The 21867-nt window shown below is 58.3% G+C and overlaps 1 protein-coding gene across 4 annotated transcripts in view; it reads left to right on the plus strand.

Annotated features, from left to right (window-relative positions):
• The window catches only part of AGAP1 (ArfGAP with GTPase domain, ankyrin repeat and PH domain 1), a 556723-nt gene continuing 537787 nt past the window's right edge, over positions 2932-21867 (plus strand). For 3 of the 4 annotated variants that reach the window (XM_021075539.1, XM_021075540.1, XM_021075541.1), the window contains exon 1: positions 2933-3160. In XM_021075539.1, coding sequence (XP_020931198.1) covers positions 2998-3160 — 163 coding nt within the window. In that variant the 5' untranslated portion in view covers positions 2933-2997. Of the gene's footprint in view, positions 3161-21867 lie in introns of all 4 variants that reach the window. The other variant, XM_021075538.1, reaches the window with a different exon arrangement.

Genomic DNA, 21867 nt, shown 5'->3' on the forward strand with positions numbered 1-21867 from the left:
GGTTCTCTAAACTCCAGGTTCCTTTCCTACAGGCCCAATTCCTCTTGGCCCTGTGGGAATTGGAGCTTCGTGAACCGGCCCCTGAAAATGCCAACACTCTATGGGAGTTCTCTGTGGCGCAGCAGGTTAAAGATCCAGCATTGTCACTGCAGGGGTGCAGATCGCTGCTGTGGCATGGGTTCAATCCCGGCCTGGGAACTTCCACACGTCACAGAGCGGCCCCCCAAAAATGCTGATACTCTAGCTACTGCTGTTGCTGTGAATACCAGCGTCTTTTGTTTCTCACCCAGGAGGCTCCATCTTCTGCAGGCTAACTTGTTAGCTTACAAGTAGGGTTCTGCTCAGAACCTGCACAGCTCCCGCTAGACACTAGGGCCAGTACGGCTTTGGAGGCCAGAGTAAGGTGGTGGAATTTACTCTGAGCGGGACAGGAATGACGGGAGGGTTTTGAGCAGAGGCTCTGGCACGACCAGCTTAGGTTTTCTGAGTTTCACCAGCGCTGTCTTAGTGAGAACAGACTCTAAGGGCAAAAGTAAGAAGCAAGGAGATCCACTGCTTGATCAATTTCCAGATCAATTTCCTGCACTAACCCAGAGGCGAGATAATCACACCTTCAGCAGGGTGGTGGCAGTGGGGCGGCAAGAGGCTGTGAGATTCTGGATCATGAGGAGGTGGTGCTGACACTATTTGGGGTATGGGAGGGAGGGGCGTCAAGGATGGATGTCAGCCCGAGCGAAAGGAGGCCTGAAGTTGCCCACAGCTGGGACAAAGATTTCAGGAGAAGCACGGGGAGGGAGCAGCCAGAATTCAGCTCCAGACATGTTAGATTTAAATTGTCAGCCGGCATCCCAGAGATGATGAAGAGGCAATTGGATACGAAATTGTGATTCAGGGGTGAGGGCTGGACTGGAGGTAGGACTTTGTGGTTCATGAACCTGTATAGGATATTCAAAGCCGAAAGAGAGATCCCCACACATAGAAAAGAGAAGAGACCCAGAAAGGAGCCCTAGCTGCTCGCTCTCCATATTTAAGAGGTTAGGGGAGTCAGAGGGGATCACAAAAGGGACTGAGAAGCCAGAAAGGTAGTAGGAAAGCTTGGCGAGCATGTTATTCTAGCAGCCAGGAGAAGAAGGGTTCCAGGACTGCCGACAGGTTAAATTCGATGAGGCCACATTGTGGGCACCTCAGTTACTGCAGTTACTTAGGCTGAGAGTAAAGCCAGAGGCAGATTAGTGTGTCAGGGATGCTGTAGGGATCAGGAATGGGGGGAGGGCACGAGCTCAGGGTGCTGAAGACCATCGGCACGTTTGTCTGGGGGAATTGTGAGCCCAGTGGGTGTAACTCGGGGAAGATGGATACCAGGCTGCAGAAGCCACACGCAGGTGGCAGGTGAGCCAGGTGAAGGCTCAGCTGGCTTTGATCAGGGCTGCGGGGGCAGGGGGCGCGGACCAAGTGCTTCCAAAAAACCGCTTGGAAAGGTCAGGGCAGGGACTAGGCCCGGGCTCATAAACTTGGCCCCAGTGCTCAGCACGTCTGCAACAGTCCCGTTTGCCTGGAACCTTCTTGCTGTGCGGTCCAGCTCCGCAGGATTCCCGGGCTGAGCTTACAGGGGATTGGGGTGGGGGTGAGCAGGCTGGGGACCCACGCAGATCAGGCTGCAGCTTGAGACCCATACCTCCAATTTATTTATTTTTATTTTTTTATTTTAAAGGGAGAGGATGCCTAAGGGAGCTTCCGTGGTATTTCGCTGCACGTCGCGTCCCCGTCTAAACTTCACTCGAGGAGTGTGAACACCCACGCCGCCACGGCTAAGGCGGCTCTTCGCCTTCGGGAAGAAATTTAGTTTATTAAGAGGAAGCACGCGTGTGACTTTCGCAAAAGGAGATACAAAGTTTAAAAATGGGGGGCGGGGTGGGGAGCGAACAAAGTGCGGCCGGGGGACAAGGCGAGTCGCAAATGCTCCCGCAGCCGGCCGCTTAGAAGCAAAAACGCGGGCGGGTTGGCGCACCGCCTCCCGGGGACAGCAGCAGGACAGCGCCGGGACCAGCGGAGCGCCAGGACCGGGAGCCGGGCGCGTCACGGTTCCGCGGGTGGGAGAGCCCCGCTCCTCGGCCCCCGGGCCCCAACTCCGCGCCTGCCCCGAGCGGCGAGCGCGCCCCTCCCCGCGGTCCCGGCGGAGCGCCGACGCGGCGCGCCGCGGACTACAAGTCCCAGGAAGCCCAGAGGCAGGCGCGGGGCGGAGCCTGGCGCAATTCCCCGGGATCCGGCGCGCTGGGAAGCGCCGCGGAGGACGCAGCAGCGGCGGCGGGCGGCGAGCGAGCGCGCGGGCGGGCGGGGCGCTGGCGGAGGCGGGGCCGACGTGGGTTTGAGCCCTGCGTGCCAGGGAGGGGGCTGGCCGGGCAGGCGGCGGGCGGCGCTCGGCGAGGGCTCCGCGGCTTGCACGGCGCCTGCGGCTCGGTCCCGGCTCGGCGGACGGCGCACGGCGGGCTCCGCGCGGGGGCCCCGGCGCGCCGGGCGGCGCAGCACGCAGCGCGCGGACCCACGCGGCGGCCGGGCATCCCGAGCGGCGCGGCCACTGCCCGGGGGCCGGCCCTCGGCCCCAGCGCTCGGAGCGCGGCGGCTGCCTGGGCTTTAATGGCTGCTCGGCGGGGCAGCGCCTAGGGGTGGAAGGCGGCTGCGGCTCAGGAAGGAGCCCGAGCGAGCCTCCTCCGGGGCCGGCCGCGCCCGCCGCGGCGCGCTCCATGGGGGCCCGCTGACCCGGGGCGCCGGGGCCCGCTCGCTCGCTGGCCGCGCGTCCCGGCCATGAACTGAGTCGGCGGGCCGGCCCCGCGCCTGCTCCGCCCGCTCCTTTCTTCTCGCGCCTCCTCCGCCCGCCGCCGGCGGCGGGCCCGGCTCCCCGGGGGCTGCGGCGCCCCAGGCTCGGCGGCCCGCGGGCCCCGGGGCGCGGGACGGCGGCGGCGGCGGGGGGCGCGCGGCTCCGGGCGCGGCGCCTGCACCATGAACTACCAGCAGCAGCTGGCCAACTCGGCTGCCATCCGGGCCGAGATCCAGCGCTTCGAGTCGGTCCACCCCAACATCTACTCCATCTACGAGCTGCTGGAGCGCGTGGAGGAGCCGGTGTTGCAGAACCAGATCCGGGAGCACGTCATCGCCATCGAAGGTGAGGGCCGAGCCGCCGCTGCGGGGCTCCTGGAGAGCGCGGGGGAGCGGGCGCCCCCGGCGCGGCGGGGCGCGCGCGCGTGTGCGTGCGTGTGTACACACGCGCCGGGCCTTGGCACACGGCTGCCCGGCCGAGCGAGCACTGCGGTGCTTCTCACCCTGCAAGGCCGGGCGAGAGCCGAGGGGGAGGCCGAGGGCCGGGCGAGCGCGCCGCCAGCCTTGCCAGGGAAGATGGATCGCGGCGCTAATGCGATAATGGGCAGTAGAGTCTCCAGTGAGAAAGTGGCTCCGTGCGGTCGCGTCCTGGGCCACCCGAGTGATCTGGTCCAGTCGAGGCCTGGGGCCAGCCGGAGGGGTCGGCGCCACTGGTCTGTGACAGGTTACCAGGCGGGGAGCTGAGCGTCTTGCTGGACGTTGAAGAGGTCTTTTTGAGAAGAGCTGCTGCTGGGGGGCGTGGGGTGGGCAGGCTCTTCCTTTGGTGGATTTGCCTTTTTCGGGGACACAGTGGAGGCTGCTGAACTTAGCCCAAGCTGCAGACAGCATCGTATCCCCGTGGGGGTCCACCTGCCGCTGTGCAGAGAGAGGCTGGCTTCCTCTACAGAGTGTTTTCTCCCAGAAGTCCTGGGCCAATTTAGAAGACCCCTCTCTCTGGGTTTCACTTTCACACACCTGCCCTGGGAGGCCACCCACCCACCCTTCCTGCAAGTCTGGCAAGGCTGTGACCCTCAGGAGAGGTGGAGCCTGGGTCTGCCTCTCCTGGGCTCCTGTTCTCTCTGGCGTCACCATGGTTATTTCTCAGCTCCTCCGCTTCCAGATTGTCTCATTGTCGTTGGCCAGTGGCGGTAAAAGGTTTGACGGCTGGGTTATCCGTAACCTAGAAATGGCCTAACCAAAAGCCGCAGTTGAGGAACACTGAGAAGGTTCCAGGCCTGGCAGAAGTGTGTCTGAAGCCCAGCCGCAGGCAGCTTCGCCCCGCTCCCCCCCTGTCTGCAAGCCACAGGGCAGGGGCCGCGGGAAAGCTTCGCTTTGGCACCGTGCAGTCTGAACTGCTAACCCCAGAGCAGTTGGTTTGACGCTTGGCCGGTTCGACTGAGAAGGTGGATTTGGTGGTGCTGATCCTCTTGGCATTTGGCAGCCCCCATGGACTTGAACGGTGTCCCAGCCAGGTTGCTGATTGGCCGAGTGCACTCATAGGGGGTCAGCTGATTCCTGGGGAGGATCTGAATGGTGCTCCAGCCTTCTGTGGGCCTGGCGCTCAGAGCACCTGGCCTCCCTGTTGGCAATTTAAGATGCTTCCAGATTCCTCGAGAGGCAGAGGCTCTGGTGTGTCCCTGGCAAAACTGTGGGAGGCATGGGACCCGCACAGGCTGCCGATGGCCCGGTGAGCTTGCAGAGATGTCCCTCCGCTGCCCATTCTGGCTCTGTGCCCGTTCAGGTCAAGGGCCACCGTGCCTGTTTCAGCCGCCTGCCCGCAGCTCTCTGGCAGCATCCACAGGAGTCTGATGAAACACTTTGAAAGCTGGTGCCAAGGACTGAACGCACCTGGCTGAGAGCACCTTGTCACCGTGCAGAGACCTCTAGCTGAGTGTGATTCGTGCTGCCTCGTTTTCGTTTCCCATCCTTGAAGCCCAACTCTGGAGTCTCGAGGACTTCCTGCGAAGCAGTTTGACTTTCCAGCAAGGGAATGTGATTTCGTTTTTCTTTCCTTTTCCTTCTTCTCGAACCCCTCTCCCCCTCCCCCAACATCCTGTGGCTCCCAGGTGATGGTTTCTGGTAGCTCCATGTCACCTGTACGACGTGAGATCTTAGGCCCCTTCTTGGCTGGAGTCCTTATCATTTTTATTAAGACTCCAAAGCAGTGAGCAGCGAATCCTGCTTGGGGCTGTGACGATGCTGTCATTTTTCTGTTAGTGAAAGGCACGCTTGTGTTGTGTCAGGGTTATTGCTAATGTCATGAGGCTTAAGAACCATTCGAAGATGCTTCTGTTCTTGGCATTATTATCCACGGCGATACCACCTTTCGTTTGTATAGAACTTCAGCAGGAATGCTCTGGCATTCATAAGCTCATTGTGTGGCTGTGCCAACCCTGTGGGAGCCTGGGGACCAGTTTCATTTTATACACAGCGGAGCTTTAGGGAAGGACAATGACCTCTTGAGCATTTCCCTGAGGTCAAAGTTGTGCCTGAACCAGAGGCTCCTCTGAGCCCAGGTCTGCAGCCCTGCAAGGCACCTTACGCTGCCACTCTGAAAGAATGGATAAGTTCATTGGTTGCAATGAAATGTTCTCCCCCTCTGCGCCAGCCTTTAGATGTGGTTGTGATTTATAGCTACACCATTGATGTTTTGGAAATTGGGAGGATTGCTCCGTTGCGGCAGGATGACATTTTTCCGATGAGAGCGCTGCAGAAACGGTTCTGTGCAGTCGTGTAGGATATGGGCTATTCGTACATCCCTGATCTGAGAGCATCGCCGTGGGGTACAGAGACGGCGGACGCGTTTGTAAGAGCTCTGGGCTGTGGCCGAATGTGCTCCCACAGCTTCACAGTAACTCTGAGAAACACTTTCGTGTCTGGCCCAGGCTGGCTGGGGACCTGGCAGGTCAGGAGGGGGCCGTGGCCAACGTAAACCTTCCTGAATTTTAAAATATGACCGTTTCGCATCAGGACACTGTGTGGACATCATGGCAGACAGTGTAAAAATGGCTTGGCCCAACACACAGGGGACATGGTCAGCATGGTAGCGGCTCTCCAGCCGCTTTCTTTTTCCTGCCTCTGTGTGGACGTACACAACGCCCGAGTCACACTGCACCAAGCCGCCTGATGGGTGTGAGGGGCGCACTCTCCAGTGCTTCGCAGAACTTTTGAAGCTGGGGTGGTTCCTGTTGGCAAAGCATTCCGGCGTCTGACTGTGCCGTGACGGACTCGAAATGGCCTTGTTTTCTGGCGTTTTTAGCCTGGGCGGCCGCGGGCGCAGGGCAGGGTGGGCTTGTCCGCCGGAAGGTGTTTTGGCGCATATGCTCCTTGCACAGGGAGTCTGGGGCGGCCTGGGCTGGAAAATCTTTTCACGCCGGACCCAGTCGGGTGTCTCTTAGTTGGAAGCGCTCACCAGCATTCCCAGATGTGACGGGGTCCGTTGACCCTGGTTGGAGGGTTGGGCAAATGGGATTTAGTTCTCAGCCTTGTCTGAAAGCATTGCCTTGCCGTGAAAAAGAGCGTCTTTGCAAATCTTGACTTTGGACGTTGAGATGGACTCTTGCCCTCCCGTTCGAAGGAAGCTCTGCCCGTTGTTTTCAGCTTTCCTTGGTCAGCTTTCTGGGGCGTTCCCCCGGGATGCGGCCTCTGTGAGATGTGCCCGGGAGGGAGCCAGGGACCCGCCTGCCTCCGGGATGAGCGTTTTGTGCAGAGTCTGTCCTCCGGGGCTCCTTTAAAAAGCCCATCTGGGGCTGATGGGCTTGAGGTAAATGAGTCAGCTGCCTTTCTTGTTAAATAAAGCTTATTCTTCTTGTACGGATGAGGCCTCTATTAACTGCACGCCATAATTCAGCTTGCCAGCAGCAGGACGGTGATGCCAACGATAAGCCAGCCAGCTCCTTCAGCCGGGCCGAGGAGAAGCCCCGAACCAGCTTCCCTCTGCCTCCACCTTCACCAGGCAGTAGCCTGGGGGGGACCAAGTGGTTTGCGTGGCTTCCTCTGTGTGGCTCGGAGAGGTCAGGATGGCCCGGTCCTGGGCTGGAGAGCTTCCCCAGGGCCATGCCAAGGCTGAGCCCTGGCATTTGGGAGCCAGGGAAGGTGGGGCAGGGAGCCCCCTCCATCCTGTGCTGCCGCAGCCCTGTTGAGCATCCGTGCACAGCACAGAGCTGAGCGTCATCTCAGCCCATCCTGTGTTGATCCCATGACACAGGTGGCACCTTTGAGGCCCAGGAGGGGTAGGAGACGAGCTGGGCTGGTCACCTTTGGCGCTGGCTCTGTACCTCCCGAGGAAGTGGAAGCGGAGCCCCTGGTTGTTCGCAGTTCCCACGGCCACAGGTCCAGACCATCCCCAGCATGTGTGCCCAGTACCCAAGGGGAGAAGGGGTGCCCGTCGCTGCCCATCCCTGAGGGTCTTAGGATCTCTGTCACGTTGCTTACCTCGGCACAGCTTGTGTAAGAGTCTGTTTCCACAGAGAAGTCTGTGTCCTCTGGTCGTGGCAGGTGTACATGTCTAGGCAGCGATACTTCCTCCTGCCGTGGACGCGCCTAACTGTTCTTGGACACTGTTCACTCTGTTGATGAGGCTCAGTCCCAGGCTGGAGGCCTGGGGCCTGTTGTTTATTGATGTGGCTGTTGTCTCAGTCTCCTCCTTAAGAGTAATTCTCGGTTGGCTGTGTGTGTGTGGCCTCCAGGTTGAATTTCACACCTGAACAGCCTCCAGCCCTTCCCCAGCTGGGCGTTCCTTCGGGGCTGGCAGAGTTGTCTTCCCTGCATCTCCCAGCCCCCGGGGGGCCCGCCTGCTCTTTGCCCCTGGCACCTCTCTGTGCACCACTCCAGCATGAAGACTGAGGGGCTCTTTGAGGACATCAGGTCGGGCTCATGCTCCTCTGTCATCTCGATGATGAGGTGGCCACGTCTGGCCCCCAGAGGTCGCCCAGGAATTGTTTGCTGCGGGGGCGACTAGCCGGTGGGCTCCCATTCTCTGGCGTTGGGGTCCTCTCACTCCTCCTGGGTAGTGGGAATGGTGCTTTTATCCTCTGGCAGAGGTGAGGGCACTTTGAAACTTGCCACAGGGGCACAGGTGTTAGGGCTGGGCGCTTTTGGGTCTGGTGGGTTAGCCTGGGTGGAAACGCAATGCCATGTGGTGTTTGGGTCGGAGTGCGATTTGCTCTCGTGCACCAGGGAAGAGGAGGAAGATCTGTTTGCTGAAACCTGGCAGCTTTTTCAACCCGGCCTTCTGCAAGCGGTGGTGTTTCTTATGTGGGGTGTAAGTGAATTTCAAATGTGGAATCAATACCATTGATAGGGACGCCTGAGTCAGGGTAGGGGGCTGATGTCATGCAGTGTCTTCCTTTCAGAGCTGTGGTTCTGTAAGTCCAGGGAGCCACGAAATCACATGGGGGGGCTTGGGAACACAGCCGGCCGGCCCGCCCCCGGGGTTCCCAGCTCTGTAGGTTTGGAGCACGCCTGAGGTTGAGCTTAGGACAGGTTTCCAGAGGATGCTGATGTCGCGGGTCCGGGGACCGCGCTTTGAGAAGCGTGGCTGCGGAGGGGCTCCAGCAGCACACCGGGGAGCTCCAGCCTCTCGGGGCCCGCCCTCCACGCAGTGCTTTCTTGTCCCTCCCTGCCGGTGACAGGTAGGGGCCAGCAGCCCAGGGCTTTGCTTCTGATCACATGGCTTAAACATAGTGGGGGGGGGGATTTAAGCCCAGGTTTGAAAGGATTCAAGTCCACGTTCACTCTGCCTGCACGGGCTGATACTGAGCGCCCTGCAGGGAAAGGGGTCGGTGGCAGGTGGACATTGCCAAAGGCGTTTCTTAAGGGAGGTAGACCTTCCGTTCGGGCTGGGGCTTGTGGCCTCCCTTCCTGTCCTGCACAGATTGGTGACCCTTAGTCTCCTGTGTACTGACGCGGAGTTCCTCACTAGTCACTTGTTAGGATAATTTGGCAGGTGATACATTTTGTTTTTGTTGTTTCGCAGCTGAAAGAGCACTTGGGTGAAGGAGGGAGAGGGAGCTCTGTGTTATTAGCAGCTTCCGAGGGCTGTGGAGGAGCCTGAAGGAAGTGACTCAGAGGGGAGACGCAGCCTCAGCAGCTGCAGGAACCTTCACGACCAAACCTGTAGCCCTCTTAACTGCCACCTCTGGGTTTTGTCCAAAGCACACTTCTTGTTTTGTTAAGACTAAAATCCCTTATTTCGCCTCCTGTTTTCCTGTGTCCCCTGCAGGTGTTTATAGTTCACGAGTCTCGCTCTGGCTTGTTTTAACTACTGATTTGGTCTCCTTGTCTCTCGTCTCCCAACATTCAAACAGACCTGTGTCCCCATCCCCGCCCCCCCCAGCACCCCCCTTCCCCCCCAGCACCCTGGATTCTTTCAGGGGATTCCTTCTTTGCCTAAGTGATTGCATTTGGCAAAGCGGATCAGGCTTAGTTCTTTTTAAAACCCAGGGTTCTGGGTTCTGATCCGATGCTCAGCCACATAATCCCTTCCCTTTCTTAAGTACCTTTCTCTGAGAGGGCACATGCACTCTCCAGATGTTCGCGGCTAATCTCTGTAGCATCTGTTATTCTCCTCTGGGGTCTGAGCACCAGGCCTCCGGTGTGCTGCAGGGAGCCCGCCCTGCCCTGGGCCTCCGAGGGACTTGGCTTCCCGTGGTGTGGGGTGGGAAGGAGGCCTGCACACCGGCCACACAGATGACCCACCCAGGGCCAGGGCAGGGCTGGCCTTGTCGCAGGTCCCATCCCTGCCCCTTCTCTGTGCTCCTCCCTGTGCGCCTCGCTCAGGACTGCCCAGGGCTGTCAGGGTTGCATCTGGGGACCGGAGAGGGACGGAGAGAACACCCCAGCCCAACAGAGGAGGCTTTTAATGGACCCTTTGAGTAACCAGCCAAATAACTTGACTGTGTGTGAGGTCAGGGCAGTTTCCATAAAGAGCAGACTAAATATAGGCCCCGGGGGTGGGGCCCAGGGCCCCCAGGGGTGGGGTAGAGCGGGGGCTGTCCGTGCTCCAATATTGTTCTTCCCCTGGCACCCAGGACTCACCACCGGGCCCTGAACAGGTGGCCACCCCGAGCTCTCTGTGAACAGATTGGTGTTTTTGTTTAACCAGGGGCTCATTTGCAAATTTCACACTTCTCCCGCTGTTTGATGCGGCTTGTCTTTTTTTGGGTTGCAGTGTTGGAGTATTTGTGCCGTGTTTCTACATAAGCAACTGTCTAATCTTTAAAACTGCTCTTGCCGTCTGGTTGTCATTAGCATCATGGGTAGAAGCTGTTTTTTTTTTTTCTTGAAAGGGTGGGAAACACTTTTCCTGGTTCTGGGAGAAGAATTCCAAATAGTCACCGGCCATGACCATGAACGATGTGCAGTTGGTCTTAGAAAGATCAGCATGTTCAGCAGAGGCTCTTGCACATGGAACCTCGTGGATTTCCAGCTTAGCACACCCAGCTGCTGTTCCCAGATTCTTAGATAATAGTCTTTAAGGAGGGGTCAGGATCTTTAGGAAGTGAATTTAAGTTTAATTCCGTGAGTCTTGGTTGATGCGGACATGCCATCCCAGTGCTCCCCCAGAACCCCTGAAAGGCGGGAGTTGGACCCCATTTTTTGGTGACTGCCTGTCCCAAAACCACGGCCCCCTTAGCTTCCTTCCTCGCATTCTCTGCGTGGCGGCAGGTGGGGTGTTGGAGATGCGGTAGCTCCTTGTGAGCTTTTGGAGTGAAATCCAAGCAGAAGCGGAGCGAGAGGATTGCCCTGCGATTCTGCCGTCGGTGTGTCCTCTTGTCCTGTCTGCGAGGGGCGCGTCGGTCGGCCTGGTTTCCAAGGGGGGCCTTGCTGGGGTTCCCAGAGAGCTGGGGGGGGTGGTTTGCAGTCCCTCTGCCGCCTCCTCTTCTGCCCCTGGGGTCTGTTCGTTCAGGCGGGAGAACCTGATTTCAGGCAAACAGTTGTTTCAGTTTCCGCTTTGACGAGGAGGCCTGGCTCTGTGGTCTTCCACGCGTTCTTATTAGGAGTTTGGGGTTGGTGGGACCGAGGCCACGTCAAACACCCTGATGTTTTGGAACTCTTTTTTAAAACAAAAACAAAAACAAAAAACCGCTTTTCTCTTCTTCTCTCTTCTCCTGGCTACACCTGAGGCGTATGGACGTTCCCGGACCAGGGACTGAATCTGAGCCACAGCTGGGGGTTGCCCTGTGTACTGGCTCCTTTAACTCACTGCACCAGGCTGGGGAATCCAAACTGAACCTCCTCAACCCAGGCCGCTGCAGTCTGATGCTTAACCCACTGCGCCCTAGAGGGAACTCTGGGAACTCTTTTTTGACAGAGACCATAGATCCCGAAGGATGCCCAGGCCACAAGGGAGGGCATTTTCACAAGCTGACCGCACGGGGACATCCAGCGTCTTGGATCACCAGCCCTGGGTGACACTCAACTGTGTTGCATGTGTGGCTGAGATGGTTGCCTCCGTTTACGTACCTGCCCTCCCGCTGATGGCCATTTGGGGCTGTCCTGTTTGGGGTGGGAGCTGTGCCTGTAATGTCCACGTGTCCCCCTTCCTGGGGCAGTGCCCGGTTAGCCCTTCTCCCAGGCTGGCACAGCTGCCCTTGCACCTGGCTCCATCGGTGGCCCGTGTCTGGAGAGACCCTTCCTTGCTGTCCAAGGCTCATGCTGCAGATGCTCAGGAAGGGGCCAACCTGTTCCCGCCTCCTGGCTTCTCTGGCTGAACACTGTGTGTCCATCAGCAAACATTCGAGTGCCTGACACCTTTCCGGCACTGGCTTAGACGTGAGGTTTCAGAGTTAGGGTTTTCTGTAGGACCTTAACTCCCTGGTAGTTGAATAATTAGAGGCTTGTAAATGGAGCTGTGCGAGTGGAATCCTTCACCAGGAAGTATTTTCCTTGAAAATGCGGCTGGCACTGTTCCCTTGAGCCTGGAGCGGGTCCCCTTAGCTGTTCCTGGCTCCTGCCAGACACAGTGGTCAGCTGGGGTCCTCCTTCTCCGGGCCGAGCCCAGACCAGCCCCCAGTCCCTCTCACCCCTGGCGTGCACTGGGTTTTAGGTGACCTGTGGGTCTGGCCTGGTGTTGAAGGGGAAGCTCATTCCCTACTCTTGGTCCACGCTGATCTGCGGCCTGATGGTTACATATTAGCACCACTCACTTTCTGTTGCTTGTAGCAATTATGTGGAGACACAAAGGGAAGAGGGAACAGCTCAGTGTTGCCAACTCAGTTCCTCTCAGGGGGTTATTCTCTTTGTTCGGCTGTGTCCTGGGAGCTGCCCATCCCCCCTCACAAAGGCCCTGCTAACCCGGGCGAACCGGGCAGCTTGAGGGCGGGGAGAGAGGGGCGGGTGCCTTTGTGAACGTCCCCAGGGGCTGTACAAACGCAAATATTTATTTTGAGGGGTGGGGGTTGGGAGGGCCGTGTTTATCCTCACTTTGTTTCCTATGGGAAGTGGCTCATGGGAGACTCAGTAGGCAGATTTTATCAAGTGCCTACCATGCGCAAAGCACCCTTCTGGAATCCCGGGGTGTACGCAGGTGTCTGGGCCCGGAGCCCCTCTCCCAGTGCAGGCAGACCTGGCCCAGGAGGCTGCACTGGTCTGGACTGGGATAGGCAGGAGGTCTGTGGGGGGTGGAGTGGGTGCTTACCCAGCCTTGGGGGCAGTGGAGGCTTTCTCTTGGCCAGGAGGCCAGAAGGATGGAGGAGAGCCTTGTGGGCCCCAGAGGGCAGGCCCGGAGCGCTTTATTGGGCGGTGGGAAACTGTAGACCGCGGGTTTCTGTTTGAAGAGGGGGGGCGTCCTGGTGCTCAGCTGTTGCCAGGCCGGATAGACACGGCGGTGGCTGCAGGGGCAGTGGCGGTGCCAGGGGGTGGCAGGGAGGGTTCAGAACCCGGCTGGTGTGAGGGAAGCTGGGCAGGGGAGCGGGAAAACAGGAGACGGGCCCACGAAGATGCAGGCGCGGGCCTCAGGGCGCCTGTGAGTCTGGAGGTGGAGGGAACAGGAGGCGGGATGGAGGTTAGATCCTGAGATCACGGGGTGGCGCCGAGTTTAGGGATTCCACCTCCAGAGGCCCTGAAGGCCCCGGGGTTTGGGCGGAGGGGTCCTGGGCCACGCAGGGTGGTGACGCGGGTACCTGAGATTTGTGGGAGGACCCTGTCCCTGCAGGGGGGGGTCAGGGTCACCCCCATCTGTGGACCGACCCGGCTGAGAGCCAGCGTCTGGAATGTGCAGCAGCTACTTGCTCCTCTTGCAGGTTCATAAATGGGTATCTGTGGGGCTCGCCGGCCTCTTGGGGGTACGGCCAGCGGGCATCTCTCTTCAGGAGCTGAGTCAGCCCCCAGGGGACTTGTAGGTGTGTGCCTGGGCTGTGGGGGCCCCTGAGATCCTGCTCGTCCAGCCAGGTGGGCTTCTGGCCATCGGCACCTTCCCAGCGCAGCTCAGAGCAGGTGCCCCTGGCGCGGCTGAGGTCTTCCTCTCCTCTGTCTGTGTCTCCGCCTCCGTCTCAGTCTCTGTCGCTTTCCCTGTGTCTGTCTGTTAGGTAAGAATTTTTTCACTTGGCGGCTTTAATCCATAGGCTTGTGGACCTGGCTGCTGGGAGTACAGGGCTGAGCAGGCCGCTTGCTGTGTGTGCTAGGAGGGGGTGCCCTGAGGAGGCCCTGTCTGAGCCCTGGAAGGTGGGAGGCTAGTGCCATTTTGGGGCGGTGGTTGCTGACAGGGCACCTGGCCATCTTTTTTTTTGTTTTTTTTTTAAGTGTTTAGGGCTGCACCTGCAGCATATGGAACTTCCCAGGCTAAGGGTCGAATCAGAGCTGCCGGCTTACGCCACAGCCACACCAGATCCCTAACCCACTCAGTGAGGCCAGGGATTGAACCTGTGTCCTCATGGACCCTAGTGGGGTTTGTTACCTCTGAGCCACAATGGAAACTCATTTTTTTCCCCTTTGTTGTCTCGAAGCGGCCTTAGAAAACTCTCATCCTCTGCCCAGAGAAGTGTCACTGTCTTCACCCCGAGAAGTTTGTTGCTTTTTCTTTTTTCCCCTTTCCAGTTAAACAGTTTCAGTTTTTCCTGGGTTTCTCAGTTTGTGCTTGCTTTTCTGGCCACCTTCTGCTGGGGAATTAAAAACAACGAAAGCTCTTTCTGCCCGCTGTCAAATCTAGAGCGCACGCCCTCCCGCCTCGCCGCCCCAGACCCTTGGCAGGTCACAGGCAGTTGGCTTTGTGCTTCTGTCTGAGCCTTGGGGACCCGGCCTGGACCGCAGGCTGCGTCTGGACTTTATGGCGGTGCTGCTTTTCCCGAAAGTGGCTCAGAATTCCAGACTCAGATGTCAGAGCCTGTGGTTTTTATTTTTATTTGTTTGGAACCCCAGCTTCTGCTTCCGAGGGGGCGCAGGTGGAGGGGCCGCCCTGGGAGGTAGGAGAATCACAGAGGGGAAGATGGGGCGCCCCTGCACCCACAGGTCTAGACCTCGGGGCGCTTTGTGGAGCACGAGATGTGGCACAAGCGACCCCTCACCTGAGTCCCTGGAGCCCTCGTGCCCTGGGGGCACCGTGGCCGTGTGTCTGGGTCTGTGTCCCACAGCCTGGGGCCTGGGATTTGCGCGAGCCACAGGCTTTGCTATTCAAAGAGCTGACAGTTGCTTCCAGGTCCGGAGGCCCTCTCTTCCTCAGCCGGTTGTGAAGAAAGGTTTCAGACGTGGAAGAGTGGAAAGACGTTCCAGAGCGGGCCCTCCACGCGGCTCCTTTGCCTCTGCACGTGTTGGTGTCTTGTACACTCTCCACGCAGAGGGAGGAGTTTCTGTTAGAACGCGCACGTGCCGAGGCTGGTTCGGTGTCGGCGTGGGAGCCGTAGGATTTTCCAGAATGGCACCGCCTGGGGTATCAGAGTCCGGGTGCGGAGCCGGCCCAGCAGGGATAAGCTGCTTCTTCGGTGTGGATCTGATGCGAAGTGTCTCCTTTTTGCAGGGAAGTTGGTCTGGCTTGTGCTTTGGAAGGGCAGTTTTTGTTGTGTATATATTATATATATATATTTTTTTGTCTTTTAAGTCTTTTGTCCTTTTTTAGGGTCACACCTACAGCACATGGAGGTTCCCAGGCTAGGGGTCGAATCGGAGCTGTAGTTGCCAGCCTACGCCAGAGCCACAGCAACGCGGGATCTGAGCCACGTCTGCAACCTACACCACAGCTCACAGCAACTCGGGATCCTTAACCCACTGAGTGAGGTCGGGGATGGAACCTGCAACCTCATGGTTCCTAGTCGGATTCGTTAACCACTGCGCCACGACGGGAACGCCTTTTGTTGCTAATCTTGATACAGTTCAACCTTGAGGGCAAACTTTGACTTGAACTCTGACTTGAATTCTGTGGCTGAGCATGTGCGTGTCTGGGAGGGCAGCCCCTCTCTGGGCCTTGGTGGCTTTGGTTGATGGGGTGACATGCTGTCCTCCATGTCCAGGACTTTGGTTTTAGGAGGGGCCCATGTGTGGATACGGAACACAGGCGTTTTCTTGTTGGATCATGTTCCACTGTGACCGCTTCCCGAAAGCACAGTGACATCCTGGAGGATCACAGCCTTGACGACTCCATGTCGCCTTTAAGGGGACAGACAACACTAGCCTGGGAATCCAGGACATGCTCCTGCCTCAGTGACTTGCTATGGAACCCTTGAGAAACATGTATGTCCCCTTGGGTTTCAGTTTCAGAGTCTAGAATGCATTGGCTTGAACTCTGATCTCAAAGTTCCTCTGTCTCTAAAGTGACTGCCACTGCTTCATCCATTGCTCTTCAGTCCCTGGACTGACCTAGTGGAGAGGTGTAGACTTGGTCAGAGGAGGCCACAGGGCCGCCGTATGACATCTGAGTGTGTGCAGGGGTCAGCGGAAGGAAGCTTATCCTTCGCCAGCGTCCCATCGCCAGCATCCCTCATAGCCTGGTCCTCCAGATTTCGCCAGGGAGAGTAAGAGCAGAGGTGGGACTGTCTGCTCTCCTGCGGGTGGTATGTCCTTGTCGTCGTGAATGCTGCAGGTGTGACTAACAGGTGTGTCTGTGTGTGGCCTGTGGGGTGGGTGTCTAGTTCAGCTCTCCGTCATTTCTCCGAAGCGTGAGTCTTGGGGAGCAGCCTCCAAAATTGGAATCCTCCTGGGGCTGAACTGTGGGCCAGATGACAGTGTGACTCCTGTCTCAGCAGAGTGTTAATTACAGTGCTAATCGCAGAACCTGACGAGGCCCGAATTCCTGTTCCCCAGACTCGGCCCTCGTGGGGCTCGTCTTCTGGGTCATCTTTGAGCCGGGGATGACCTCACAAAGGGCTCGTGGTCCCCAGTCTTATCCGGGTCTGACCCCCTGCAGCTCCGGCCACATCCAGCCCTGTGACCCTGTGGCCTTTGGCGGGGTGGGGAGGCTGGGTCCCGCGTCAGCAGATTCCTCCCTGGTGTCTGGACGTCTTCACCGCGGCTCCGCACCGCGTCTGCTCATCACAGGGTGCGTCTCCATGTTGTGCCAGATTGGGGGGGGCTGTCAGACGCTCCCCACGTCTCTGGCTGTCAGGCCTTCTTAGCTCACAGCCCTGGCTTTGTTTCCAAACCAGAGTTCCATTTGGTGAGCCTTTGGGTCTAAAATTCCCGGCCAGAGACCTGCTTTTCATGCCCCTCGTCACGATCAGCTCTTCAAGGCCAGGCGGGCTCTCAGTAGAGGGGAACCTAGGGGAGAACAGGTCCTGGTTATCCCTCTCCCTTGTCCCCCAACCAGGGGTTGGGCTTCCAGGTGGCTCTGAGGGTCGGCCCTTCCCCTCACACTCTCCCGCACTTGCCCACAACGCCCTCGCTCTCCACACACTGGGACACGCTTACCGTCTGGTCATGTCTTCACTGATGGGACAGGGGCTCCGTGGTTCTTAGAAAGATGCACCAGCCTCCCTCGTGCGTTCTCATGGTGAAAGGAGTTTTCGGATGTCCTGCTGGTCCATTTCAACAACAGGCAGCCACAGTTCTCCTTACGGCCTGGCTCTCCAAGTGTTAAAAAGCCACGTGTTCTTGGGGCTTTATCTTAAACCCCAGGGACCCAGAGAATTCGCCTGTCACCCCTGTATCCAGGCTCCCTGTTGGTCCCGCCCTCCCCATCGAAGTGAAATGCATTCGGTAATGACACCTGTGAGCGTGGAGGTTTGAGTGGATGTGTGCGTGATAGGACGTCGTCTCCCCAGCGGACAGCAGCACGTGGTCTGGTTCTGTTTTGTCCCTAGAGCCGCCCCCGCGGCCTTGGCGATTGTGCGTTAACGGGTGAGGAATGGAAAACTTCATGGACCATCTCGGTTGGGGTTTGTGTCTTGTAGTTTTGGGGGACAGGCTTCGCCATCCTGTGACGACCACGAGTTGATTCTTAACTCCTGCCTGAGAATTCTGTAGGAGGAGACCGTGCAAAGCTAACGGCTGTGAACTTCTCCAGAAACGTGTGTTTGGAAGATCCGCTTTCTATGGTTACTGTTACCTTGGCTGTTGTTGCATAACTTCTGTTAGATTCAGATGCCGAGGGTTTTTTAAGCTTGGGTTCCAGTTTTGGGGGGGAAAAAAAAGACTGAAACAATGACGGCTTTGAGACTTGCCCTTCTGGGGCTTTCTGGACATCAAACAGGAATTTAAATCAGAAACTTGAGTTTATATGACCCAGAGTTTCTCCCTCGGTGTGAAAACGTGACGTCGCCGGGACCATTCTCGGTCCGAGGCTGTGTCCGCGTGAGCAGGGCCACCGAGACTTGAAGCCACTGCCGAGGCCCAGCTCTTGTCCTTGCTCCTCTCGCCCCAGGTCCACGCCGGCGTCTCTCCTCCGCCTGCTCTGCGGAGATGGCGGGAGGCGAGGCCTGGCGGTTGGCGGGGCCGAGTGGCCGGCACCGTGGACAGAGACCCCCGCCCTCTGCTCAGTACACGCTCTCGTTCTTTCCTCTGTGCATCACGACCTCGAGAATTCAGGCCCCAGCCTTCTCCCTGAGCTTGAAGGGAGCTGGAGCTGGGGCTGCGGCTGCTTCTTGTCCCCAAAGCCCCCGGGGGCCAGGCTGCACTCGTGCGGGGCAGGCTCTTTGGAGCTGAGCCCTTCTTCAGAGCTTCCTGCTCTTTCATCGGGGGATTATTTTGCGCTCACACGTGGTCCGCCCTCTGTGCTGAGCGCCTGTACCTGGAAAGTCCTGGGGAGGCAGCTGTCGGGGTCTGTCACATGGTGGCTCCGTGGCCCCTTGTGCTGGGCCTGCAGGCCAGGCATGCCGCTCCAGGCCAGCTGGCTAAGGAGCTGCCGCAGCACCCCCCGGCCCCACTGGGCTCTGTTTCAGATGTTAGTTGTGAAACAGTTTGGGGGACCCAAGGACATAAATAGGTACTTAGAAACGCCCTGCACTTGTGAGCACAGGGGCGGTGGAGGAGTGGCGGGGCGCCCTGGCGGAGGAGCCTGGCTCGGCCCGTGGGTCCCGGGTGTGGGCTTGCCTTGTAAATGACACTGTTGCCTGCAGGCATCTCTGACAGCTGCTGCTGCTCCAGATTCCAGAAATTTCTATGAAATGGTTCATGAACCCTCTCTTAGTCTCTCTGCTTTTCCTCCCTGAATAAAACCCATCATAGCACCGTGTGTCATGCGGGGGCTGTCTCTGGGACCCGGGGTTAAGGGTCTGACATGCTTTGTGTCTTTTTCTCTGGTCACCCCAAGATAGAGGTGGTAGAACCCCCATTGGACAGCCAGGGCCTGAGCCCTAGAGTTGAACCCACCTGCCCTGAAAGTGGGTGAGTCTGGATTCGAGCTCGGGACGCACACACTCACACCCCCGTCCCCACCACGGTCATGATGTCTTAGTGATGCAGAAAGGAAACCTCAGCGCCCCCCTGCCCCATCTGCAGAGGGAGGGGCTGGCAGTTCTCTGCTGCCTGTCCTGCTGCAGGTGCTGATTTGGGCTTCAGATTCACGCCTGGTCCTTTACTCCCCCTGCTTCAGAGGACAGCACAGCTGCTGGTTCGCGTTTATGCCGCTGCTGGGGTTTGGTGGTGCTGGGACGTGGTCTGGCAGTTTTAATGGCCCCGGGAGGTCACGCAGCACAAGCTGGTGGCCTGTGGTGACAGGTTCCCGGTCAGAGAGGAGGGAGAGCTTTCACACAATGTGCCTTTGAAAATTCACCTGAGCCCAGAAAAATCTGTGACACTCTTATTCCAGGCTGGTTGAAGCTAGAGTTCTTAAACCAAAGAGCACGCGGATTATGTGACATTTGAATAATAAAGATGCTAACAAGTAGTTCATTTTAAACAAGTATAAATAGAAATTAACTTTTCCTCTGAGCTGTAATTAGCATAATAGGGAGAAATCGATGCCCTGAAAGTTGGGGTGATTCGTCTGAGGTCATGCAGAGCCAGGTGGCAGAGCCGGGAGCGGCTGCGTCCGGCACTGGCGCTGGTGCTGGTTTCATGGGGGAGCGGGGCCAGGAGGCCACGTGGGGCCCAGCACACAGTGTCCTTTCCACCGCAGGTCTGGTCAGGTGGGTCTGCTGGCACTGCCCCTGTTGCCGAGAGTGGCACCGGGGCCCGAGAAGGGCGAGGCTCACCGGGCTTGCCTGGTAGCTGCTTCCCGGCCAGGGCTCTGTCCACAGCATTCTTTCCAAAGGCATCTGGTGACGACAGCCTGCATTCTTGTTCTGTCCTAGGCTGGACTCGCCTTTCAGGCCTGGCCCAGCCCTGCTTCCCCATCTCTGCAGGACGCTGACCCTGCCAGGCAGGGGCGAGGGGGCCTCTTACCTGGGGGTAGCTGGGGGGGGGTGCAGGGGGTGCAGCGCTGGCACCTGAGAGTTCCCATCTGAGCGGTCCTCACAGGCTCAGGCAGGAGCTCGTCTGTGAGGCTGTGGGACCCCCATGGGATAGAACCACTATCCTTGGGGACTTAAAGCTGCAGTGATCTTTCTGCCCTCATTTTATTTTCTTTACAACTTTATAGAGTTAATTTCTATAAGAGAAAGTTGACAATCTGATGCGTTTTGACAGCACCCCCCCCCCGCCCCCCGCACCGCCCCGAAACCAGCATCAAGTTGTCGGACGTACTCATCTCCCCAGACGCTGCCCCTCGGTGACCCCCGCCCCTGCGCGCCGCACCTCTGCCTGCTCCTGTCACTGGGTTGCTTGATGTTTTCTAGAATTTAACAGACGTGGAATCACAGCAACTAGCAAACAGGCCCTTTCTTCACGTGGCGTCGCTCCCTTGGTGCCGTGATCCTGAGGTCCGTGCGAGTCCGTGTGTGTATCAGCAGCGTCCTCTCCTTTACTGCTGAACCTGTCGCACGTGTGCCCTCGCCACGGCGTCTTCTGTCCACGTGTGCCCTCGCCACGGCGTCTTCTGTCCACGTGTGCCCTCGCCACGGCGTCTTCTGTCCACGTGTGCCCTCGCCACGGCGTCTTCTGTCCTGGGACGTGGATTGTTTCTCCGGCTTGGCTTTTACGCCTGAGCTGCTGTGCGCGCTCTCGTGCGGAGCTTCCCACGGGCACGCGCTTCGGTTTCCCTGGGCCGAGTCCCCAGGCGTGGAGCGGCCGGGAGATGGGGCGGGTTTATGTTTAACCTAAAAAGCAAGCCCTGCCAAACTGCTTTCCGGATCGGTTGTTGGATTTTACCCTCCCGCCAGGAGTCTGCATGTGTTTGCCCCGGTGTAAGCTCAGCGGGCTGCGTGGGGCAGCGCCGTCCTCGAGAGCGCGGAATTGCCTTCGAGTCTCCTGGGCTGAGACGTGTCTTGCACTTGGTAACCCCCGCCTCCGTTGTCCTCCTGGAAAAGCCAAGTGTTTGCCTAAGATCCGTGCTTCTTAGCCTAGGGAGGGAGCACAGTTTGCCCCCGGAGGACATTCGGCAGCGTCTGGAGACATTTTGGGCTGTCCCAACTTTGGGGAGGCAGGTGTTAGTGGCATTGGTGGGCGGGGCCCAGGGCGGCTGCTGGACAGCCTGTCCTGCACAGGACAGCTCAGAATCTCAGTGAGGCTGGGCGGAGAACCACCGGCCAGACCTCTGCGGTCCCCCTGCTCTGTGGCTCAGGGCTTTGCGCTGACCAGGGGTCACCCTGGCACACGCTGTGTTTTCAAGCAGAACCAGTGGCATCATTTATGGGGTGTGTGGACCAAGCACTTGTCCCCAGGCTCTCAGGGTGGGGGAGGGGAGCTGTGTGCAACTCTGCACCTTCTCCCCAAAGTCTTCTAGGAAACCAGCTTCCTGGAGAGGATGTGACTTGGTCTCCGGTCCCTCCTCCAGCTGCTTGAGTAGGCAGATTCCACGCAGGGCTTTATGACTAAGCACCTGGCAGCCTGGGCTCAGGGCAGCCCTAACGATCTTCTTTGATTAAACTTTGCTTGGCTCAGGGAAGTTACTCACCTGCTCTCTGGCCAAGGGTGAACCTTCTGGAAACTTTCATGTGTAAATCTCTCTGACAGCTCCACATTCTGAAGTGTTCCCTTGGCCGTTCTTTCACTGATATGGGTGGGGAGAAAACTTGCAAGTGATGTCCTCAAACCATGGATTTTTGCTCCTACAAAGCTTTTCGTAGGTGGGTTTGTGGAGGGGCTCGGTGTGTGTGGCGGGGAGATGACCGTCCCTGTTGCCAGCTGCCCCTTCCTTCTGCCTCGGCCGAGTACCCGAGAGCTGCCTTGAACCTGGTGGGGAGCACGTGTTTTATGTTTAGGGGCGAACACTGCGGGTGGCACAACCCTGGTTTGTTTTGACACAGGAATAAGACCCTCACCCCTGCACTTCCTCCCCCAGTCCCGCCTCACTCTCCCTGTTGGGAAGGAGGTGCCGCGTGTGAGCTGCTGGACGGAGACCTCGGAACGATAAGGAGACCTTGACCTTGACTGGAAGTGGATCCTGACCTCGCTGGGCTCCGCAGCCCCTGTGTCTCCTCGAGGGCCTTGTAACTTCCGTGCCAGGGAACCTGCCTTTTGCCTCCCTTTCCAGGAAATTAAGATACACGAGTGAAAATATGATTAAGGGCTTCTGATGTTAGTACAAAAATGGGCCGTGTGTTAGTGAGA

Source organism: Sus scrofa, chromosome 15 (assembly GCF_000003025.6).
Source record: "Sus scrofa isolate TJ Tabasco breed Duroc chromosome 15, Sscrofa11.1, whole genome shotgun sequence".
Lineage (NCBI taxonomy): Eukaryota > Metazoa > Chordata > Mammalia > Artiodactyla > Suidae > Sus > Sus scrofa.